Here is a 16,744-nt window from a genome sequence, read left to right as displayed (position 1 = left end):
TTCTGTGAATGTCAGTAACATCTGGAACAGTCTTCCACTCTCCATAAGGGAGTGTCCCATGTTGCTAACCTTCAAAACTCACCTTAAACAGTGGCTGAAAGTGAACTAGTCTTCAATTCAATTCAATTTTATTTATATAGCGCCAATTACAGTCAAATTGCCTCAAGACGCTTTACAGAACCCATATGCCTGACCACTGAACTTTAACTTCTTTTGTGTAGTTTTTGTAATATGTTTTTATTGTGACCTATTGTCCGTTTATTGTGACCAGTTTTCTTTTTATTGTGACCTATTGCCCTATGTTTCACTGTTTTGTGTGTTTTTTATTTTTACCTGCCGAGGGACTGCGGATGCAAATTAGCATTGTTACTAAAATCTGACATATTTACGTCTGTTGCTGTCTAAATATATGTTAATTGATGTGCACTGTCCCTACAAATAAATAAATAAATAAATCTCACAATGAAGTGTTTTGCTGGGAAATCTTGAGTCCTGTCATTTATTAGGATGTTAGTTTGACACCGACACTACCGTTCAAAAGTTTGGGGTCACTTAAAAATGTCCTTATTTTTGAAAGAAGTGCAGTTTTTTTCAATGAAGACAACATTCAGTTAAACAGACATACAGTCTAGACATTGTTAATGTGGTAAAAGACTATTCTAGCTGGAACTGGCTGATTTTTAATGGAATTTCTACATAGGTGCACAGATGCCCATTTCCAGCAAACATCAATCCTGTGTTCTAATGGCACATTGTGTTAGCTAATGGTGTTGAAAGGCTAATTCCATCCATCCATTCTCTATACACCGCTTTATCCTCACTAGGGTCGTGGGGGTGCTGGAGCCTATCCCAGCTGACTCGTGCGAAGGCAGGGGACACCCTGGACAGGTCACCAGTCTGTCACAGGGCTACATATACAGACAATCACACTCATATTCACACCTACGGGCAATTTAGAGTAATCAATTAACCTCAGCATATTTTTGGGCTGTGGGAGGAAGCCGGAGTGCCTGGAGAAAACCCACGCATGCACAGGGAGAACATGCAAACTCCATGCAGAAAGATCCCGGGAAAGCCGGGACACGAACAGAGGATCTTCTTGCTGCAAGGCGAAAGTGCTAACTACTACGCCACTGTGCAGCCTTGAAAGGCTAACTGATGATTAGACATGTCTTGTGCGATCATATTAGCACATGAATAAAAGTGTGAGTTTTCATGGAAAACATGAAATTGTCTGGGTGACCCCGAACTTTTGAACAGTAATGCACCTAAACACTGAGAAAAAGCTTGAAGAACACAACCAAATAGAGCTGTCTTCCAAACGCTCCAGATGTAAAAAGGATTGTGCATTTGCAGGATGTGTTTAAACAGGCACAGTCCATGGAGGCTCCACTCCACAACCTACAGGACCCAACGGAGCCATTACCAACGCGTCCAGTACCAGAAACCACATTCTTCCCAGTGGCCCCAGGAGTCACAGCTGTTTTGGTGGGACAAGGTAGATCTAAACAATATTAGTCAGGTGGTTTAAATGTCTAATGTTTATGTATGGACTGTAATTGTGCCATGAGTATACAAGGAGAGTTGGTTGAGGCAAAAACAGTACAGATTGGTGGGTATAAAGATTCTTTCTGTGAGATTTGGATGTCCTGAAAAGGCACAAACAGTGATTCAACAAAAAAATTAATTGAATCGAATTGAATAATAAACTAGTCAGGCATCTTACCTGCTAAATAATACGAATATATTATCTATCTTGTAAGATCAGACAGTCATATTTCTGAAATTTCATTTGGATCATAACAGCCAAGCATGATCTGTGATGAAAAAATATTTATTTGATCCCAGAGGGGAAATTGCTTGTATTGCATCCATTCAAGACTAGAAATTTGAACAATTGAAAAAATACAGGATAAACATGAACAGAAAAACATGTCCTAAAATTTTAGACATGACTCGAAAGTACAAACATAAAATTGAAAAATGTGCATAGTGTAATAAATAATAATAGCAAAAATAATTGAGAGGGTAAGAAACAGAATGGTTTAACTCACAACAAAAATCTGAGTTTTATGTTATTGCTCGTAAGATTTCATGGTTTATATTTCACTGGCAAAGTGGTCTAACCCACAACCCAAATATAGCATTACAATGGCACTTCAAATGCTAGACCATTGTTGAAGAAACAAAACTTTTAACCCATTTTTTTCCAAAACTACAGGAAGTAGGTTAGACCACTCTGTGTCCAAAACCTTCAGTTGTGTTACTGAACAGAGAAGTTGTTATTGCACACTGATTGTTAACTTACAAAGTGAAAATGAGTTCATTCCCATCCATCTACCGTAAGTAATTTTCGGCAGTCACTTGTATTGGGCAGTATATAACAAAGGTTTAATTCCCTCTCACTGAGTGCAGGTGTTGCCTCAAACTAAGCTGCCCTGGATTCAACATGTCCTCCACATGTTAATTCACAAGGTGAAAGAGTTATTATTATGACTAAGGATCTTTATTAGGCTGGCCTGGAGCACATTCACCAACTGGAGCAGGGAGATTAGTGAACAGCTCCTAAAGAAAGTCCTCCGTCTTGGTTATGTGCAGCATTTCTTTGTGTTGGGTGGGTGGACAACGCCTCTCTTCCCCACTCACTGGTTGTGTTGGCTGCCAACTTTCAGCAGCATCTCTTCCTTTGTGTTTTGTTTCTTTCTGTTTCTTGTGATCACTGCTGTGCAAAAGTGGACCTGTAACCATTTTGTTGGTGGTTTATCCAGTAAAGTTTGATCCTAAAATGGAACAGAAGCTGAAAAAGAAGCATCGTACGGCTGCTGTTGTATCGGAGCATTTTATGCTACACTGGTATGACAAGGGTTACACTGAGTTAATACTGTCACAAATACAGAGGCAGTAGCCTGGAAACTGGCAATAATATCGGTGTTTTAATGGTGGTTTAATTACTGTAAGATGCTAAAAATTGTGTTATAGACAAGAGGGTAATAATGGATTAAACACTTATGGGTAATATGGTAAGTTATTACCTCAAATTGGCAATAATGAGGTAGCAATTATAAAGGTATGCATCCATATTATCACTTCTGATTTTATTATTTATTGCACTCATCATGTTGTTCATCTGAAGCTTCTCAGATGTTATCTGCTTATTGACTAGTTCAAATAAATAAACCCTCCAAACCCTGTGCTCCTGTCACATTTTTTACTCATGCTGCATTTATTTTATTGCTCAAGGACCATATTGTCTCATACTGTATACTTCTCTAGATGATCAGGTCAACCGGTGTTTCACAATTTTTACTTCAGTTGACCCAGACACCCTTACTCGTGTTGAGTTAGAAAGCTGCTTTCTGTATTTCAGGTTACACATGCAGCACTTCTATTTTTACTTTTATTTTTACTCAGATTGAGCAAGTCTGTTGTAACTGTTATGAATTGCATGAAGTCATGAGAAAATTATGACTTTGAATGTCATTTTAGGCAATAAATAAATGTGAGCAGTGATTGTTCCAATTAACAAGTTCAAATTACAAGCTTTGGCATACAAATTGAACATTTTTGTGTAGAGTAATGACACCAGAGTTCATTTTATATCCGACGATACAGTATGATACCATAAGCCTTGATTAATGCCACGGTGGGGAAATTTGAATTGTTATAGCAGCAAACATTTAAGAAATGTCAGTAGAAAATTTAAAAATATATACTCCATCAATAGTTCAGATTGTCCACATTCCCTTAGGATGTGGAAATAACAATATTGCACATAACAATGGCATTGCACAGATTGCTTTATCAAGTATTAATATTGCACAGATTTGTCCATAAGTAGAAAAACAATAATACAGTGCATCCGGAAAGTATTCACAGCGCGTTACCTTTTCCACATTTTGTTATGTTACAGTCTTATACCAAATCGGATTCAATTCATTTTTTCCCTTAAAATTCTACACACAACACCCCATAATGACAACATGAAAAAAGTTTGTTTGAGATTCTTGAAAATTTATTAAAAATAAAAAACTAAGAGACCACATGTACATAAGTATTCACAGCCTTTGCTTAATACTTTGTTGATGCACCTTTGGCAGCAATTACAGCCTCAAGTCTTTTTGAATATGATGCCACAAGCTTGGCACACCTATCTTTGGGCAGTTTTGCCCATTCCTCTTTGCAACACCTCTCAAGCTCCATCAAGTTGGATGGGGAGCGCCGGTGCACAGCCATTTTCAGATCTCTCCAGAGATGCTCAATTGGATTCAAGTCCGGGCTCTGGCTGGGCCACTCAAGGACATTCACAGAGTTGTCCTGAAGCCACTTCTTTGCTATCTTGGCTGTGTGCTTAGGGTCGTTGTCCTGCTGAAAGATGAACTGCCGCCCCAGTTTGAGGTCAAGAGCGCTCTGGAGCAGGTTTTCATCCAGGATGTCTCTGTACATTGCTGCATTCATCTTCCCCTCTATCTTGACTAGTTTCCCAGTTCCTGCTGCTGAAAAACATCCCCACAGCATGATGCTACCGCCACCATGCTTCACTGTAGGGATGGTATTGGCCTGGTGATGAGCAGTGCCTGGTTTCCTCCAAACAAAACACCTAGCATTCACACCAAAGAGTTCAATCTTTGTCTCATCAGACCAGAGAATTTTTTTGCTGATGGTCTGAGAGTCCTTCAGGTGCCTTTTGGCAAACTCCAGGCGGGCTGCCATGTGCCTTTTACTAAGAAGTGGCTTCCGTCTGGCCACTCTACCAAACAGGCCTGATTTGTGGATTGCTGCAGAGATGGTTGTCCTTCTGGAAGGTTCTCCTCTCTCCACAGAGGAACGCTGGAGCTCTGACAAAGTGACCATGGGGTTCTTAGTCACCTCTCTGACTAAGGCCCTTCTCCCCCGATTGCTCAGTTTAGATGGCCGGCCGGCTCTAGGAAGAGTCCTGGTGGTTCCAAATGTCTTCCATTTACGGATGATGGAGGCCACCGTGCTCATTGGGACCTTCAAAGCAGCAGAAATTTTTCTGTACCCTTCCCCAGACTTGTGCCTCGTCACAATCCTGTTTCGGAGGTCTACAGACAATTCCTTTGACTTCATGCTTGGTTTATGCTCTGACATGCACTGCCAACTGTGGAACCTTATATAGACAGGTGTGTGCCTTTCCAAATCATGTCCAATCAACTGAATTTGCCACAGGTGGACTCCAATTAAGCAGTAGAAGCGTCTCAAGGATGATCAGTGGAAACAGGATGCACATGAGCTCAATTTAGAGCTTCATGGCAAAGGCTGTGAATACTTATGTACATGTAATTTCTTTGTTTTTTATTTTTAATAAATTTGCAAGACTCTCAAAAAAACTTTTTTCATTTTGTCATTATGGGGTGTTATGTGTAGAATTTTAAGGGAAAAAAATAATTGAATCCGATTTGGAATAAGGCTGTAACATAACAAAATGTGGAAAAAGTGAAACGCTGTGAATACTTTCTGGATGCACTGTATTACGTAGATTCTTGTATCTGCAGAAAAACTGATATTGCCCAGAGTTTTTAAATGTACAAAATATTCATTATTCACGGCAATTAATGTGCGGATATTGCACCAAAAACAAGCATAAAAGTTTTTTGGTGTGTGGTCTACTGGGAACAGTGCTGGTTGTACAGTCTGAAAAACCTACAGTGTGTACCCTAGATATATATAGAAAGCTACAGAAATACACAGCAAATGAGCCAAATAAGAAGAAGACTTTTACTCTTGTATCTGACTGAACTTTGAGGAAACTTCCTGTTCTCTCCTTCTGTGCCTCAAAGGTCAACAATAGCATGGCATAACCCTTGACGTGAATCAGTAGTTTGCTGCTCCGTAGCATGCTGATAATCTGAAAGGTGATCAAGTGCGACCAAAGGCTGCAGCTTGTATCAGCTTGAGTGCGGTTGAGTCTGGCCCACTTTGTCCTGCCGCAGTGAGGGGGCCTTTAAATAACTCGCTGGGTGCGAGGTATCGACTGGGCTCTGGGCTCGTTCTGTCCCGATAGCACACTTCACATCCCCATCTGGACTGCCATCCCCCTAACTGAACCCATAACCCATTTACAGCCCTGACATCATAGTAGCAGTTTGTAGTGTACAGTTACAGGAGAAGCACACACGAAGCATCATTTTTGGCCAACAAAAGGTGCCATTTTCCAACAGTTATTGCTGTTACTGCAGTAGGATGTTACATTTATCACATTTTTTGCAAAACATTTCATTCAGTCAATGTTTGCTCAATCTTCTGTATAGGCTGAGTCATTTATTTTATTCACAATGCTTCCTAAAAATCTTCAATATAAGGCTTTAGATCTGGTCAGTTCCTTACAAATGTTCACAATGCATGTATTCTGTTGCAGGTGAGGCTCATATCTATGCCTGCACTCCTTAAAAGAATAAAGAAACATTACTGTTGCCGCTTTAGTGAACACAGATCCTGCAGGACTAATACTCACATAGGTCAAATATTACTTCCGATTATATTTAGAAAACTGATACCGAGACTGCCTCGGCTTCCTTGGAGGCCGTGATTTTGACGTGTCACGAGCACCTTCCAACCATCTCTCTGCTCAGCAATGGCCTTCGGTGAATCTGGGTTAGGCCAGAACTGGAACCACTAATCCTGTTTTCGTCCTGCGAAACTCATGTAAGAATTGCAAACATCCGGCCAGAGCGGTGGTGGCTGGTTTTCAAAAAGCAGAATGACGTGTGTTGTTATCTACACATACAGATGAATATCCAAACAGGGGTGTTTGGGAATGAACTGAGGCCTCAAAGGAATAGTTATTAGTCTGTCAATCTTTCTGTCCAGCCTATTGGTGGTTGGAACTTTAGAAAAATGCCAGAGGTATGGATCTATAGATGGAGATGATGATCTGTATGTTGGTAGGTCAACTATTTTGGTCCAGACAGAATTATCTCCACATGGATTGCCATGAAATATAGAACATACATCACCAACATAAAAAAGCAGTGATGGATAAAATGATTGACTTTGACTTTGATGTTACAATGAAATGTTCTTCTGAGAAACTTTGGATCCATGTGGATGTAACTTTGACACGTATCAACCACCTTGTCAACTAACTGTAATATTCCTAGATTCCCAACCCCATGGACTTGTCATAGTGTCCTTGAGCAAGACATTGTTCCTCAAGTTGCTCCTCAACGACAGCTGAACACTTTGTATGCCACCATCTCATTTTAAACCAGTTCACATAACTGTCATCTCATTACAATGTAATATACTGCTGGTGTTCATGTGGATGTTAGTTTGACATGTACCACTTTACTCACTGCTCACTGTTCCACTGCAATATCTGCAGGAACAGTTCGAGGAACAGGACCAAGAGCTCCAGGCATTGACCTGACCTCCATACTCCACAGATCCCGATCAGGCCAAGAATTTTCTGGATCACAACATGATCAAATCTGCTGTGCATTAGTGCAAATGTTGAACACATCTAATAGTGTTCAGGATGTATTCTATTCACTAAGGTGATTTTTCATTTCTAACCAAAACTTTTATTTATGACCAAATACCTTCAAAACTACTGAAATTTCCATCAGCTGTACATTGAGTTCAAAAGCAGTTCCATGCCTAAGTGGAGTCATCCAGTCTTGGCTCTAGACTCTTAGTCTTTCTTTTAGCAACTGCTAATTGACACACAAGAAACTCAGTGATCTCAGCCATGCACACACACATCAGCCAAAAGACTGATGTTCAGAAAGAAACTGCCTACATGAGCTTTTTGAGTCCAGCATGCTCAACGAGAGCTGCTCTGCTTTCTGAATGAGTCAAAATGGAGACCACACCACCCACTCTGTAATCTGCTTGCTTTTAGTTAGAAAATAAAGGCAACATGCAAAATGTGTGTTCACAGAAGACCAACTAACAGATAGATTTTTACCTCTGGACAAGTAATACACGCAATTTTTGGTCTGCATTTTCTGAAAATAAAGTAATAAATGTTTATTTATTCATCGGCAGTGTTCATTCTTTACAGCAACACAGTCAGGGGATAAGAAATACCTTGTAGGAACAAAGAAACAAGCCAAACGAAAACAGTGTGTTCCGATCTCTCTAGGTGATATCAGTTGTGAATAAACCAGCTGGTTCTCTCAGCACCGGCAACGATCAGCTGACCATGGACGCTTTGAAGGGGAAGAGCATGTAGTCTCCAAATGCCAAGTCTCTACAGTGACACCGTGAAAGGGAGGGGGAGGACTAGAGCTGAGCAGTGAGCAATAGTTCACTAGATGTGGGATACAGAGTGGGATCTGCAGCAGAACGAGATCAGATAGCAGTTATACTAAGAAAGTGTGAGACACGTGGAAGAGGAGAGACTGTCGACTTCCCATGACTCTAAAATAACCTGTGAGGAATTGATTTTTTGATTGGAATGGACCCAACAGGCCGCGTGAACCCTATATTCATTTAATTTGGGATAGCTGTGATCAAGTTGTTGTGCTATTCTGAGGGTCAAAATTATGACTTCAGATCTTCACTGAAGTCATTTTGTAATTTCTGATCTATTTCTGATGATCTGGATTTCAGTTGAGCACTGACTCTGGAATACATACGAGTGACTGTAGTGCTCTGCTCAATTAGCAGAGAAAGAGATGCATTATAATCTGGAGTCAGAGACATGAAGATACTCTGTGGTCATTCACTTTTCTGTTTCAAGAGGATAGTGGGATTCTACTCTTAACAGAAGAAAACAGGTGAAGGAAGCCTGAGGAGAAACATGCAGCAGTTTGGCTAAGAAACTGGGAGAAAAGGAAAGTTGGAAATCAACTTTTATTGGAGACAGTTGCACTCAAGGTAAGCTGCTTATGATTTTAGATAAAAAAATTTTAAATATAATACTGCAAACTTCCATTCTTAGATTCTCTGTCTGTAATGGCAATTATATTTTCAGTGAGGACAGGTTCAGCTGTGAGAAACATCAGCAGGGAAAAAGACTCCTCAGTGTTAAGATCTCAGCCCAGCAGGCTCAGTGTGGCTCCTGAGACAATTTATTAGATATTAATATCATTTGGACACGCAACATCCTGCTTCCTAGCAACTAAACCACCAAGAAATTGCGACTATTGTGCAAAACAAACCCAGACGGTCATTCACAAGCAAAAAAAAAAAAAAGGAAGAAGAAGGCTATTTTTTGTCAATTATCACCCTGGGGTATGGATTGGATCTGCACAGAAAGTGTCAATTAAAATAGGTATCTGTCTGCTGTATTTTTGCAGGTGCATGTTTTATTGCAGGGTATTAATGTCTATTTGTCCCCAGCTATAAAATGGTGCAGCCTTTATGACCCCATTTGAAAGTTTGACTACATCTTGAAGAAAAAAAACAAATTGTGCTACTAAAGCAATTGTTCCACAATTCGCTCAGGCATCCTAAAAGATAATCAAAATCAAGCATAATAATAAAAAAAATGATCTAAAATGCAGCACTAAACATGTCACATGTATTTCTCTGGGTCCCTCAGGTCTGCAGTTCTTATTTTATGGCTTGAAAATGCAGCTGTGTCATGTCAGGGAAACCTTCACTAATAAACTAATAACACAAACAATCACAACAGATGAAACAGCAACTCCTTTGATGATTGAATATCCTGAATATCACTGAGCATTGAGGATGCAGGAAATTATCTGCAGCATCTTCTGCTGTTTTGGTCCTAATGCAGGTATGAGAAGTTAGATTTTTGACTCCAATTAGGTCAATAAATTGTCTGTCTATCAGTTGGTCAACCTTTCCAGATATATCTCTGCATTTACTGGATGAAAATCTTCACAGTTGATGGCTTTTTCTAGTTGTGTTTTGAGGGAAATGCCTTCAGGTGAGATAAATTGACAAGAAATTTGGTGATTCTGACTTTTCACCATCAAGTCTTAATTTCAACTAGCTCAATACATTAAATATTGTATATACAGGTGAGAAAAGAAAAGATTTGGAAAATTTAAGGGTCTTACACACATAAAAAAAGATTTAGAATAGGAATTGAAATCCATTAATGACAAAAGTGCCATATTATGTAATTCATACTACTGTTTATACCGTCTATACAAGCTTGATAAAAACTCTGATCGGATAGAGTTCCACCTTTTGAAATTTCCCATCAATTTCCACCATCAAACCATTTCTATCCGAGGCTTTATCTACTATCATACCCAGTTTTCTGCCCCATCTTTTTCAGCCCGTATTACTTTCAGTCTCACAGGGGACTCACAGTCGCATCACAGCGCTCCTGCAACTCTAATAGTTGTGCCAGCTGGAGGAAACAGAAGATACGTCACATAAAATGGCAGGGCATTGGATTAGCTGGCTATTTCTGAACCCAGCTGATCAGTGAAACATGTATTGTATATTACCTAGACTATCTCCAGTAGAGTAGGAGGAGATGAATATTTAAAAATATGCCATGAAAAAGAAGACACTCTGAAAATGTTTGTGTAAATGTGTCATGATTGTCCTAATTATGCAGTAACAATTTGTCAACATCTAAACAGCCACAAAACCTTGAATACTGTGAAGGAGAACAGTAGAAACTTGTGATTAAATCGACAGGGATAAAGCTTTGAAAACTGGCAGCTATTTTTTTTAAACTCAAATCAGTCCTAAAGCTCCTAAACATGTTAATTTGTGATTTCTGAAAGAATTCTACACATTTTATGTATGATAGCTGCACAATATTTACCAAAAATCTGTTTTTATAAGTAATGCTGAAATTCTGGAAGAGAGAGGAGAGTAGAATGAACAGAGAAAATAGATTTAATTATGCTCAATGATTTAAAAAATGGGTTTCAATTGGGTTTGATTGATGAGAACATGATGCAGTGTTTGTAACTGTGGAAATTTACCATCTACAGATGATTCATCATCATCATCATAATTCATTGCTTAAACTAAATGAATGCATCTGCCCTCTTTTCCTGTTTTGTCAATGCACTTTCACAATTATACACATTCATTTTCTGCCTGTTCTTCCTTTACAGAATCTACAATCTGTGCTGGACAGAGTTGAGCACTTGGTGTGAACCTGGTCAGTTTTATATGAGCCGGGCTGATCGTGTGAAGCCCTGTGGCTGCGTCCCACTGAGGCATGAGTGTGGGAAGAGCCCACCACCACACTTTCTTGTCCTGTGAAGAAGAAGGCCTCCGACTCAGCACCATGCCGGCTGTAGGCAGCTTTGGAAATGGCAAGATCCACACAAGACGTAAATACCACAGCCGGTTTGTCAGCAAGACCGGCCAGTGCAACGTCCACTTCTCAAACATGGACGAGAAATCGCAGCGGTACATTTCTGATATTTTCACAACTTGTGTGGACATCCGCTGGCGATACATGTTCCTGCTGTTCAGCCTGGCATTTGTGGTGTCCTGGCTGACATTTGGTTTGGCCTACTGGGTCATCGGCCTTATGCATGGTGACATGGACCATCCTGCAGGAGACGACAGTTTTGTTCCTTGTGTCACGCAGGTTAACACTTTTGTGGCAGCTTTCCTGTTCTCCATCGAGACCCAGACAACCATCGGGTATGGAGCTCGCTGTGTCACGGAGGAATGTCCAGCAGCTGTCTTCATGGTGGTCTTTCAGTCCATCATGGGCTGCATCATCGATGCCTTTATGATTGGTGCCATCATGGCCAAGATGGCGAGACCCAAAAAGCGAGCAGAGACGCTACTGTTCAGCCACAATGCAGTGATTGCTTTGCGTGACGGGAAGCTGTGCCTCATGTTCAGGGTTGCTAATCTGAGGAAAAGCCACATTGTGGAGGCTCATGTGCGAGCTCAGCTGGTGAAGCCTCGCTACACAGAGGAAGGCGAGTATATCCCCCTGGATCAGATTGACATGAATGTGGGCTACGACAAAGGCACTGATCGCCTGTTTCTGGTTGCACCCCTCACTGTCATACACGAGATTGATGAAGAAAGTCCACTTTTCGGCATCAGCAAGCAAGATCTGGAAACATCCGACTTTGAGATAGTAATAATACTTGAAGGGCTGGTGGAGGCCACAGCCATGACGACACAAGCTCGCAGCTCTTACTTGGCTTCTGAGGTCTTGTGGGGTCACCGCTTTGAGCCCGTCATCTTCGAGGAGAAGAGCCAGTATAGGATAGATTACGCCTACTTTCACAAGACATTTGAAGTCCCGTCCACCCCAAGATGCAGTGCAAAGGACATGGAGGAGAGAAAATTCCCAACATCTGGCGCCAACTCCTTCTGCTACGAGAACGAGTTGGCCTTCATCAGCAGGGACGAGGAGGATGAGGGAGACATGGAGAAAGAGGAGGACAGGAAAGGTTCGTCTGAGTTAGGGAACAAACTGACTGCTCCTGGACATGATCAGACACCCTCCCGTAGAGAATCAGCCATTTAACCTGTTTAGTTGTGTTTGGATCCATAGGAGCGTTGTGTGGAGAGCCCTGTGACTGTCACTGACATGAGGACACCACTGAAAAGATTTACTGCTGAGCACCAGCAGAACTGACCTCCAGCATACAAACAAGAGTGAAACTCATTGTACTTTTCATGGGAGGAACTTGTTTTCTTTCCTGAGATGGTTATTGAGCTTTATCAAATGCAAACAGAACTGTCATGTTTATCATAGTAATAAAGTGCATGACAATAGCATAGTTTTGTATAAACATTTTGAGAATTGTTTGATGATTGTAGATGCTGTTCCTCAAATATATGATTTACAAACTATGTGTGCAGTGAAACTGATGGAAAACCTGAAGACTATTTCTCCATCTGGTAGAAATCGATTTAGATCAAAAGTGGATTTTCATCTTAATGATATAACTTGTGAACATCAGGACTCTAAATATTCAACATTATACAGTGTCAGTGGATGACTTGGTTAGTTTGCACACAACTAATTTACTTACAGTTTGGCCTGCACATTGCTATGGGAAACACCTGACAAAGTAGAGTTTTTCATCACAAAAAGGGAAAGACACACCTGATGATACATCATATGGATGTTTTGCATAGTACGAGATCAAAGTATTCTCCTCAACCTTTCATTTCGCCCAGTGATGTTTACCAGTAACTTTGAGAGAATCCGAATCAAATGACTGGTTTGTTCACTTTCCACATACAAAGTGCAGTTTGTTTTGTTGCTGGAGGAAGACTTGTCATCTGGAACTCCTTGGTTTCAGGTGGTGGTACATAATAGGAGGGTTACTATTTCTAGTTTTGCGTTGGTTGAAAAGTCAGTGTCCCGTTGATTTTAAAAGGACTGAAGCTGACTCATTCCAAAACAAGAAAGGTGTCCGAACATCATACTTCGTGCTTAGTGACTGACAAAGGCAACAACAAACAGGTCCAAGTCAAAAAGCTTACAGATCCATGTGGAAAACTTGGAACTAAAGAAATTGCACTTATCAGTGAAGCTTTACTGACAAGCTAAAAGGAAGCTTCCAATCATTACTGCATTTTCCCCTTTAACACTGCAAGAAACAGAACTAAATACACAACCTTAAGTCATATTTTCTGGGGTTATTGGAGAGAAACGAACCAAAATGTAATAAACTGAAGATCACAGCTGCTAATATTAGTCCACACATACAATATAGTACCATCCAGTAGTGGCATCCCCACAGTGAGGAAATACTCCACTCAAAATAATGTAATTGGAAATACTGCTGACCTTGGAACTAATCTGGAGTAGGATTGTCGCAATCATGAACTCTTATCTAGCAATGGCGTTAACAATTAAATTCTCTTGTTCTGTTATTTTTTTGCCTTTATTAGTCTTAGATGAGTGATATTTGCATCTTTTAAACCGTCCTTTTGTTACAAATCTGATAAATCCTCTAAGTTGTTGGGCTCTCCTTTCTCGTTTTCCTTGTATTTGTAACAAAATCAATGGCATTAAAGGCCAAAATAATTTTCACTTTGCTGTTTTTTAATTGATCTAACAGAAAACTAGACTCCTGTACCTCCTCTAACTGACATGCAGTAGGCCAAATATAACAAATTAAGCACCTTAAGTTTAATATTTGGTGTCATTTAACCACAGCAGAAGAAAGGGACACAAACTATGGAAAACAAAAAGGAAACTGCGACTGAAACGTGACATTTCTGTTAGTTTTATCCAACTGTTTTCCTACAGGTGAATGAAACCAAGTATAACAATTATGCAAAATGAACACAGTCTTACTTGTTTTGCTTTACTTTGGCACATTACAGTCTTCAGATAGAATGAATAGAACAGAAATACTTTTTTGATACCTAGGTAGAAATTCTGTTGCTACAGTCGCAAGCAGAAAGAGTCCAGTGACTACCACCCCCACCAGAAAGGAAAACATTTTATATAATATCAAAGTAATAGAAAAATATAGTAAAATACAAAATGTACAATAAAGTGTAAAATACACTATGAAATTAAAAAATGCACTAAATTGAAAAATGCACCATAAAATGTCAAATGCCACCAATGAAAATATACAGTGAATGAGGAAATTAAACAGAAGCAAAAATGCAGATTAACATGTGGACAAATCTGTTGATCAAATCCACTGAATCTGCTATAATTAGACAATCCAAGGCAGGTTGAGCAAAAAAATTTCCTCTAAGGTGCAATAAAATGTGTGTTCCCAAAGAAAAATATAAATTAAGTTGCACATCCTTATAAATCCACTATCAAAATCAAAGAACTAGCACATCAAGTTCAACCCTTCCTGTGACTTAAAGATATAAAAACACCGTGAGGACGAGAAACTCCAACTGTAACATCCCACATACTGTAATCAAAGACTTGACACATAATTTCTGGAGAGGCCCCACAGGCAGAAGAAATTTCTAATTAAAGACATCTGAAAGGAAACCTTGTCACATAGCGACCCAGGACAGACAGAGTGGAGTAGTACTGTGTCACGTTTGCTCTGTATCGAGTTAAAAGGCCGAATCCATAAACTACTGACCAAAAGGGAAACCCTGACAAGACAGCACTGCCTGAGGAGACACTGTACATGTCTTAGAGGGATTTGAATTAATATGAGGACACTTTAGTCGTGATTCTTGAATGTTTTAGATGTTTATTGGATATATTTTGTAATCTTTTAGACAAAATTTGATATTTTTGTGACAATAAGATTGAAAATTTTCTAGATCGGATCAGGTTTTATCCCATGATTTAACAGGAAAACATGCAGAAGATGAGGAAGCATGAGTTGAAAAAAGTGGGAAATATCTCATTATTAAATGTCAGTTCGGAGATAAGAAATCATACCTTGAAGTGAATTCATGTTTTTAAATCAGAAAAACAGCTTCAACAGAAAACCCTGAATGGCCGAACGTAAATCTGACCTGTTCATAATAAATTCTGTTTGGCAGAATCACCAACTTCCAAATAAAAACCTTGAATAAATGCACTTTATTGACAAAATGTGGTTTTAGTACCAGTTTATGTTGCTTTTCTATATTCCTGCGGCGTCATTGTCATCTTTCACTGCCTTTTTTTGTTCTTTTATTGTTAATAAATGAAGATACCAGGCCAGACTGTGTAACTGATCCCAGGTGAGATGAATCCATTTTTCCCTCCACATTTATCAACCTAAGAATTTTCATGTGGGTTAACTTATACACCTGACTGCCATTTCAGCAGACTTCAACACATTTGTATTTATATATTGCTGACTTGTGCGAAAACATGGGAATGGGCTCGCTCTGGAAAACAAATGGTGGTTCCTCTGCCGTTTGCACAAAGAGCCGGGTCAAGGTTGAACCATTTATACATTTGTCAGGCTGATATTGTAAATAAATGAGTTCTTTCTCCTTTTGTTTTGGTTTATTGCTTATACATTATTTTACAAAAGTAAGTGCTACGTTTCTTGAAGACACCAAGAAACTGGAAACACATTCTTTGCTAAAAGGACAGAAATAACATCCACTAAATTGAACAACTTTGACCTCTTTTTTCACTCATCTGAAGCAATCCCTCCCCTTGTTTTCTCCTGGCAGGGTTTAGTTTGCTGTGTGTGACAACAATTAAAAAGCCACAAATAACAAAATCTCCTGTTGATTGCCACAATAAAATACAACTGACAGAGCAGAAAACTGCTTCCTTTTTTCTTCTTGGTGGATCATTTAAATACAATAAGCATCTGCCAGGTGCGTTTTGTTGCTCAGGTTTGTTTCCACTCTGTTTGATAAACAGGAAGGAATGGAGTGTGATTTATGGCTGTGATTTGTTCAGACAGTATCTGGTTGGGGTCAGAGGTTTCTTCTTTCACTTATGCAACCAATATGCAACCAATCAGGCACGTCTTTGCATTTATACAGGCACGACTTGGCAGATCTTTTTGATTTCACTGCCCTGTAACCTTGAACAGTGGATAAGAGATCACATGCACCAAAGACTCACACACAGATACACACTCTCGAATCCGAAGCTTTCGTCGCCTTTACTGCTACATTACGAGAGTGTAACAGGTTGCTTTTATCGTCTTCACCTCCATTTCAGATGCAGCAAGTCTCCATTATGCTTAAAGTGCTGTAAAGTGTGCAAATATAAGTCTCATATGACTGTGTTTGTGTGTTAGTGATGCTACCCAGATCTTGTTTTATTCAATTACCATTTAAAATGACCTGACACATAAGGAGCTAAGGAGCAGGTGTGTGAGATATTCAACTCTCATCCTGGCAACAGCAACTTTTAAGCTTAACTGTCAGGGTGTTTTCTTCAGATGGAAGTCTAATTTCTGACTTTTAT

The 16,744-nt window shown here is 39.7% G+C and overlaps 1 protein-coding gene across 1 annotated transcript; it reads left to right on the top strand.

Moving 5' to 3' along the window:
* The first annotated feature begins 8,152 nt into the window (after positions 1–8,152).
* On the top strand, positions 8,153–15,807 carry kcnj12b (potassium inwardly rectifying channel subfamily J member 12b). Its single transcript, XM_022207482.2, has 2 exons — positions 8,153–8,841; positions 11,016–15,807. The coding sequence occupies exon 2, from the start codon at positions 11,123–11,125 to the stop codon at positions 12,401–12,403; it is 1,281 nt and encodes a 426-aa protein (XP_022063174.1). The 5' UTR covers positions 8,153–8,841; positions 11,016–11,122; the 3' UTR covers positions 12,404–15,807.
* The last annotated feature ends 937 nt before the right edge of the window (positions 15,808–16,744 follow it).

The sequence above is a fragment of the Acanthochromis polyacanthus genome, chromosome 21 (genome assembly GCF_021347895.1).
Source record: "Acanthochromis polyacanthus isolate Apoly-LR-REF ecotype Palm Island chromosome 21, KAUST_Apoly_ChrSc, whole genome shotgun sequence".
Taxonomy (NCBI): Eukaryota; Metazoa; Chordata; class Actinopteri; family Pomacentridae; genus Acanthochromis; species Acanthochromis polyacanthus.
This window is presented reverse-complemented; position numbering and strand designations above follow the sequence as displayed.